The sequence below is a fragment of the Gossypium hirsutum genome, chromosome A11, assembly GCF_007990345.1.
Source record: "Gossypium hirsutum isolate 1008001.06 chromosome A11, Gossypium_hirsutum_v2.1, whole genome shotgun sequence".
NCBI lineage: Eukaryota > Viridiplantae > Streptophyta > Magnoliopsida > Malvales > Malvaceae > Gossypium > Gossypium hirsutum.
Window position 1 is genome coordinate 108283096 of NC_053434.1, and position 9208 is coordinate 108292303.

At 29.6% G+C, this 9208-nt stretch overlaps 1 protein-coding gene across 1 annotated transcript; it reads right to left on the minus strand.

Moving 5' to 3' along the window:
* Nucleotides 1-1013: 1013 nt before the first annotated feature.
* On the minus strand, nt 1014-3752 carry LOC107956042 (uncharacterized). The gene is made up of 4 exons (XM_041081674.1): nt 2590-3752; nt 2416-2499; nt 1362-2261; nt 1014-1256 (listed from the first exon to the last, which is right to left on the minus strand). The coding sequence occupies exons 1-4, from the start codon at nt 3679-3681 to the stop codon at nt 1179-1181; spliced, it is 2154 nt and encodes a 717-aa protein (XP_040937608.1). The 5' UTR covers nt 3682-3752; the 3' UTR covers nt 1014-1178.
* Nucleotides 3753-9208: the final 5456 nt, after the last annotated feature.

The following is a 9208-nucleotide window of genomic DNA, read 5'->3' on the forward strand; positions in this document are numbered from 1 at the left end:
TTTTATTTTTTGAAATTCTTCAAAACCTTTTTTACCAATAAACCTAAAATCAGTTAAATTCAGTATAATTAACAACAGCCTTCTAAATCTAGTATATTATTATTTTTAAGAATTCATTTACACTGTATTGCTGCAATATTAATACAAAAACATATAAATTTAATTTTAAAGTATATATTAATATAAAATAAAAATTTCAACATGTTTTAAGCATTCAAGTCACATTTAGATCAACATTTTCTATACTCAAATATAACACGTTATGATTCAACTCAAAAGATTTTAATTTATAATGTATATATATGATAAATTTTAAAATTATACATGAACTTTGATTTGGTGTAATTATACATATATAATTTTTATAAATGAAACTTTCATTTTTACTTAATTGTACACATTTAATAAAATAAATATACCATATGAATTATATAAACATAAAATGGTTTTGAGATTTTTGGTGGTAAAGTTTAGTTAAATATAAATAAATTTATAGCATATTGAGATGAAAACTAAATCTTTTGTATTGAAATGGCCTACATCAATTTATTACTTTTGTAAAAAAAATCAAAATATAACTTCTTTTTTTTCATTTTAACAAAAAAAAAAAAAAAAACCCTTGGGCCATTTTGAATTCACCCCTGTCTACACACATAGATGGCATAATATCTCAATATTTCCTATACTAACTAAATTAATGGCAATCACATATTACAACTTCAGTTTCTTTTATTTAACAACTTTATTCAATAATATAAATGCGAATTAATGATTTTCAATTGGCAAAGGCTTATTGTATTAAAATAATTTTGTATACTAATAACAAGTGGATGAATTTAATATTTGATACATTATCTTGGTATGTTTAGAGGATGATATAATAATTTCATATGAAAAATGTCAATTAACACCACAACATACATTATATAAAATTAAAAATTTCAAACTTTTATTAAACAAATCTTAAACTTTGTAACAATAATATTAAAATAAAGTTGTAAATAATAATTTAATGATTAAATATGCAATTTATTCTTTGGGATATAAGAAGCTATGTTTTTTAAATTTTCGAAATATACAATTTAAATGAAATGATGAAAGTTTAAGTATTAGTTAAAAACTACATGCCAAATTACATAGTTTAAATATAATAAACTTACTTGCAAATGTTCAAAGAATTATTTTCCATTGATGTCACAATCACTTTCCTTTGAATGTGGAGTTAGAAACTGAAGTATCTCTTCTGGAGGTTCAACCTAAATAATAAATATATATCAAATTTTAGTTTTAGGCTTTATAACATACCTAGAAAAAGCTTTATTTCTTTTAATTATGAAACAAATGTAACAATCAATACTTACCTCTGAAAGCACACAGTCAATATGTGATGTATAGTTGCATTCTTTGCAATAATAAATGTCATGCTCTGGATTTCTTTGTGTTTCACATGTATCACAATAGTATTTTTCAGAACTATCTTCAGTCACTATAGTTGTGAGTACAAGTAGATGCAAATGACGTTTGTGCTTGACGATAGATGGTAGTGGAATGCATTCAAGATGTATGTAAAACCCACACTTGCGGCAGTTGAACAATGTATCCTTACAAGCTAGACCACATTCAGTACATAGGGGAGATTCATCACCGAAAAAGCCTTTCCCCAAATGTAGAAGATGGTGATCGGCATGGAAATTATGTTTTATCTTACGAAATTGATACTTAGCACATGAATAGTGCATGGAGATGTCGCATTGTGGACAACTAAAAACTAGGTGCTCAACATAATCACCGCAAGCTTCGCATATCTCTCGTTGGTTGGGTATGAATGGAAATGTGTGAAGAGGATGTGGGTGGAACAAGCTCTGAACTTCCATCAGCATGTGCTTGAGACAGGATTCATGTACAAAGAATTCTAAACAATGAGTGCAAGCATATATTATACCACAAAGGCGTTGTCTACATGCCATGCAATTCAAATCAAAGTATGGATGGCTTTGTAAAATCCCGATCTTGCATCGTGTAATTTGATGGATGTGACTAAAATGGTTGACTATGGTTTTGATACTCCTTTCTTTTGGGGTTTCATCTTTTGAAGTAGCACATCTACTGTCAAGGTTGAAAGAACAAAGTTTACAGCAATAACGAGAACCAATACATAGTTCTTCACATCTGTCACACACAAATATTGTTTCTTTATCATCATCATCATCATCACCACCACTTGGTATCAACGCATGAGGATGGAAAGAAACTCTTAGCATCTGACAAAAAAAAAATAGAGATAAAGATAATTTATTGTTTCATTTTGAAATTTTATATATATTATTTCAATTCTAAACATTGTCAGATTGTAATATGAGTAGTATATAAATAATATTTGAGACTGAAACAATAAATTATTACATAAATACTAACCATCTCCAATCTCAAACTTCCCTTATCAAAGTTCTCTTCCATTCTTTGAGTATCTAAAAGTATCTCTTCCAGAGGTTCAAGTACCTAAGCACAAATGTTTAGTTTCATACTTAGTACCAAATATTTCTATTGTGAGTTAAAGTACTACTATTTTAGTTATTGTGGCTGTCTTACCTCGGAAAGGACACAATCAATATGCGCAATATAATTGCATTCTACACAATAATAAACATGAATTTCTGGATTTCTTTCTGTCTCACACATATCGCAATAATAATCTTCTGAATCATCTTCAGCAAAAGGACTTACAAGCGCAAGTGAATGCAAGTGACGTTTATGCTCAAAACTAGACGGTAGTGGTATACATTTAGGATGTACATTGAAATCACACTTTCTGCAACTGAAAAGGGAGTCATTGTAATTTTTACGACCACATGCACAACAAGATATCCCTTTGATAATGCTCTTCCCCAATTGTAGAAGATTGTGAGGATGACAACTATGCTTTGTAGCACGAGTTCGATACTTGGCACATGAAACGTGCAAGTCAACATCGCATTTATTACAATAAAAGCTGAAACCATTAACTTTCTTCCTACAAGCATAACATCGAACTTCTCCCCCTGCATTAAAGAAAGGTCGAGGGTGAAGAATATGGTGAGGGTGAAACAGACTACTTTGAACTTGCATCGGCAAGTCATTCATACATGATTCGTGTATGATAAATTTACAAGGAAGGCACATGAAAGTCTGTGTATCTTGGAGCTTCCATTTACATGCCACGCACTTCAACTTATTTGGCTCCCATATGTTTTCAATCATATCTTCTCCAAACTCGGTCATTGGCGAAACCTTGCAACGGGTCAGTTGATGTGGGTGGCAGAAATGGAGAGTTCGGGTCCTTTGGAGATCCTCATCATCACGTTTTTCTATCTTATTCTCATCATTTATAATAGCTTTAGCGCATCTAAAATCGATGTTGAAATCACAGTACATGCACCTGTAACTGATGTAACTAAACAACAATCTGCTACATGCATCACACACAATTACGTCTATCAATTTGAATTTGAGTGGATGGGGGTGAAAAGCATCTTTTTGTATTTGAGGTGGCATTTCAGCACATACTTTGTGCATCGCAAAATTGTCTTCTTCAGAAATATAAGCTGGACCGTTAATGACATCCTGGCACCCGACGCATTCAATCTCCCCATCCGCCTCCCTAAAGCTGAGCTTACCGGAGTAGGCAAAATGTTGGATCTCCATTTTAGAGGATCGAATCAAAGAAATAATAACAATAATTGAGAGAAAGAGAGGATTAATTGTAAGTTGAAATTTTTGGTGAAATATTTTTAGTTTTTTTACGATTTATTTTTCCTTTAATGAAAAGGATCTACGATTGCTTTTAATTTAATTTTGGAATCCCAAAAATCCAAAACCATGAAGATTGACTTCAAATATACTTTCCTTTCTAAATTTATTTTTTTATGACAAGCTTGAGGATTAATTTAATTTTAAACCTATATATAATATAATGTACAAGAAATTAAAATATATTGTAATTTAAAACAAAGTTATAATGATATATAACACAAAAAAAATCTTCAAATGGATCTATTTTAATTCATTTTTAATTTATATTAAATTTTTATTATCATTTTAATTTTATATTTACATGAACGTCAATATAATAAAATTAATATAATTTGTATGGGGACAAATTCTCTACATTAATGTATTTATCATGTTTATTTATTTGTTACTTTTAATGGAATCTATAATGGGTATAAAGATTTTAATTCAAAGCTAACAATAATTGGTATAAATAACATTAGATTGTTTTTCTTAATTAGCAATATAAAATTTATCATTAAGAAAAAAAAATATTTTTTGGCATAAAGTCTTGTTTGAGCAAATAGAGGTACCTCTCTTGCATTTTAATCAAAGCATAAAGTTATTCTTCCAAGCTTCACTCAAAGCAAGATGCTTTAATAAATAAAAATAATATGTTGTATTTTATACATATGATATTATAATGGTTCTTTCAGAGTTGGTGCGAATTCAATGAGTATAATTTCAAAAATATATACAATAAAATCATTAATTTTTAAAGTATCTCAACTTTTTCAAAAATTAATTAAATCTTTATATATATATTTTTATGCGATTGAGTCCTAAACGTCAAAATACATACTAAGATGAAAAAGCTTTATTTCTTTTCATTATGAAAGAAATGTAACAATCAGTACTTACCTTTGATAGCACACAGTCAATATGTGAAATATAGTTGCATTCTTTGCAATAATAAATGTTATCTTCTGGATTTTTGTGTTTTACTATGTATCACAATAATATTTTTCAGAATCATCTTCAATTACATGCATATGATAAAAGTGCTATAATATACTTATAAAAAAATTATGGTGAAAAAAATATGAACATAACTTATTCATGTGTCTATGTTATATATTATAAAATATGTTACTTATTTATAAAAAAAAATTCTAAAGTTATGACAAAAAATTTTATATTATTTATAAGAAGTTTTATAAAAATTATTGATCACTTTATAATTTTTTTTTTATTTTTAACTTAATTTATTGATTATAAAAAAGACTATAGCCTAGTATAAGACTTTTTTCAAGTTAGGCTTATATAAGTTTTTAGAATCAAAGCTACAAATTGTTTGCTCCATAAACACAAATCTATGTGGTAAATACTAGTTATGCACATACAAAAGATTTTCTTGTACCATATTGCGGGGTATGATACCATTTGAGAGAATGAAGCTAAACACAAGCACTAGAGACAACTCACGAACTCTTTAATTTGATACATTTAAAACTTCGAAATGTGGTTGAAAGGATTTTTTTGTTCTAAAAAATGATTTTTTTTATAGTAACAACATCACCTAAGTATAGGACAAAAAAACAAAAACAAAGTTGGATCGTACTAGTAGGTTGCATACCTCATGACTTCATTCAAGTGGAATTAAGATTATCCATATTTTGAAGAGTACATGGAAGAATGAGATCTTGATAATCTTAATGATACATATTCATATTTAGATAATGAAAATTTTGATCAAGGACTATCAAATGATGATAATGAGTATATGTTAAAAGTTAAAGAGGGAATAACCCAACAAGAACACTAGAGCAATTAGATAAGATGACATATGATGTTTATTTTTCTTGCATTTTTATTAGTATCATATTATTAATTACATTCTTAGACTAACATTGTCACACCCCAAAATAGGGCCTAGAAGTTTCAAGGGTAAAATGAGAATTTTAGCTCTAGTGTGCTCAGGAATTTCGTAGCATGGTAAACCAAAAATATTTTTGTCTATGGCTTTTTCAAAATCAAATAAAATTTTAAAAATATTGCTAAAAAGTCTTTCAATTTTGAGGTAATGACTGTTTTGAAATGGGTTTTAAACTAGGAGTACTAAAAGGAAAAATAACCCAAAATTTCAAAATTCAACCTAATTCACCCCCTACATGCAGTTTTCACGAAAGTTTTCTTTCCTTTCACTTGTGTTCTTGTCCCTTTGCATTCCCAAGCCCCAATCACTCAATTTTGATTTCCAAACTTTATGTTTTTATCTCTATCATCACCCAAGCCATAAATCTCCATAGAATTTTAAGAAAAACATCTAAGAACACCATAGATTGCTCCATTGTTGAATTATTGGGTTTTTCAAATTTTTTATCAAACGTTAGATTTTTCATCAACTAAGGTAACGATTCGATTCTTTTATTAGTTTTTGATTTTTTTTATCCTTTAAATTGAGCTTTTAACCATTAAATTGTATGTTTTAAATAAAAGCCGAAAATTGGGTCATTAATGGTGGATTTCATGATTTTGGGTAAATTTGTAGTTTCAAAGTGTTTTTCGCTTTGCTTTAGTGAGATTAGAAGGTTTTCAAACTACTTTGAAGTTTCATTAAAGATTTCTAAGGTTTTAATGAATTTTCGTGAAAATTGTCATGACATATCGAAAAATTTCAGTACCATGAATTGGGTAGTTTTGCATGGTTTACAGGTTGAGAATCAGTCTTAGATGAATAATTAGATGAATGGAATCAGTTTTAGGTAAAAAGGTCAAGTATAGGTCGAGATATTAGAATTTCAAGTTTGTTATGTTGAAGGCTTTGGTTTCAAAAGAATCTAGCTTAGGCTTGTGTATTTTATTGAATTAGAAGAGTCTTTGGTTGAATGTTGATTGTGTTGTTATGTGGTTTATTTTATTGAAGTTTCAGATTCGTTAGGACCTTCTACAAGTTAAGGAAAGACTAGTTTGAGCTTCCAGCGTCTCGGTGAAAGTGTAAGTAGTAAGTGTTTAAAATCGCTTCTTGTGGACACGATTCATTGCATTAATTAGGAATATGTGCTTGAGTTGTGAAAATGAGAACTAATATGTGATGCTATAAGATGTGTTATATGCTTGTGATGATTATTGTGAAAGTGAAAATGTGGACATATTATGCATGTCAAACGACAGTGATTATGTTGTGCTTATAATGTGAAAATACAATGAAAAAGTACAGAAATGGTAAGTAATATGTGTGTTTAGTAATAGATATTTTGGCATTATGATCTTTGTGACCATTGGGACCGTTGGATATAGTTGGCATGACATAGGATCGTGAGTACTCACGTATATGTGTTGTGTATTTAGGATGTAAAGGCCCGAAACAGATTTAGAGAGATAAGGGAATGTGACCTGAGACACGGGTTGTCATACGACCATGTGAGACACAACCGTGTGTCATTTGTGAGTTTTTTAGTGTTCAAGTTAGTGAGTTACACGGCCTAGCACACGGTGTGGCACACGAACGTGTGAGGCATCTCAGTGAGTTACACGGTGTTGTAGGCCAATTTTGGCCCAAATACAACCCAATTACTCAAACCCCTTAAAACCCAATACAAAATAGCCCAAACTACTAACCCTAGCCCAGACCAATAATAAAAAATAGCAAAGAAAAAAGAACCCTGGCCACCCCATGATGTTTTCCACCCCACGCCTCTGCAGCACCATTCCCAGGCATCCCCACCAACTCCTCCATACCCTGCAAAATGAAACAAACACCAAGACAGAAGCAGACAACACAAGAGCAGTAGCAAGAGGCTTAAAATATCGTTTTGAAATGGCTATAAGAGGGGAATCCGATTGTAAAAATGGGGGGGTAGATGGTATTTTGGGGAACCTTTGAATATACAAAAATTGTATAAAACGAATACTAGGAATCAAGAGAAAAAACACAGAAAGGTGGATATTCGATTTCATTTTATTTGTTTTCATTTCGTTTTAACTTCTTCTTAGTTTCCTTTCAAATTTACTGCAAATCAATAAACAAAAGGGGGTTTTGTTTTCAAATACAAAAAGGGGATTGTATTACACAGATTATTAATCAAAAAGAGAACTAAAAAGGTTATTTTCATATTTTCTTTTCTTGGTTTTTTCTTTCTTTAGATTTTTTATTTTATTTTCTGTGTTAAATATTTTTTAAAAATAAAAATAAAAAACGAAAGAGGGGCTGAAAACTTACCTATTCTTCGCGTCCCGCCACCATCCGAGACTCCCCGATCCAAAAGAGCCACGAAACCCCTCAGGTTTCTCGTTTAGGCCATGGAAAAGAAAAGGGGGGACGAGTATTCAGAGGGCGAAATAGGAGCTTTCTCACTTGAACTTGGTGAGAGAGAGGTTTGTTTCAGAGAAATGAAAATGAAAAGGAGGAAGGAAAGAGTTTTTGTTTTTTTTTTCTTGAAAAAAAGGAACCAGCAGAATAGAAAAGTAGGAAACCTGTTTTAAAATCATTTGAAAAGGTACTGTGAGTGTAGTGGGGGGTTGTAAATTCTCCCTAAAAGGGATATTTATGCGATTAGTCCTTTTCATTCGCAACTCCATGCAATCGGCCCCCATTTCCTATTTTCTTTTGTTTTTTTAATTCTAACCCTTAGATTTCGTTTGGTTTTTGATTAGGTCCCTGATTAACTTTCCAGTATTTATAATTTTGTACCCCAAATTTTAACTCGTTTTCAACCATGTCCTAAATCTATTTAATCCATTTATTAACTTTTTAAAAAAAATAATATTTCACCTATGTGTTGTTTAAAATATTTTATATGTTATTTACTTTACATCTATTCCAACTTATTTTAATGTATTGTTTGTTTAAATTCTTATTATTTATTTTAACTTGCTTTATGCATATATTTTATATTGGTCTATTTTATATGTATTATTTATTTTATATTCCTTACCTACTATATATATGTGTACATATATTCTATTTTTAAATTGTTTTGTACATTGTTGATTAAATTTCTTTTCTCATTATTTATTTTAAATTCATTTCTTATTATTTTAAAATTTGTTTTACGTTTTAGTCATTTTAGTTTGCGTTATAAAATTTTTAATTCACTTGTCTTTGATTATTAATGATTAGTATTCAAATTATATATGTTATGTGATTATTGCCATTGTGTATGGTATAATTAGTTTATTCGTATTTTCGTTATTGCCATTTGCTTGTATAATATTGTATTTGTGTTGTTATTACGTACTCTATGTTATATTTTTTTGTTTTATCTAGTTTAAATCATATCATACATTAACCCAACATACGTGCCCGACTTGGATCGCTTGATTTTTTTTATTCCAAACAAATAATGTACGTCGTTCAAATGCCATATTCGCTACTACTTAAAAACAAAAATTTCAAAATAAGGCAATGTTTCGCGTTTTAGAACATCAAGAAATTGTGCCCTAACTTATGGGGTTTCGA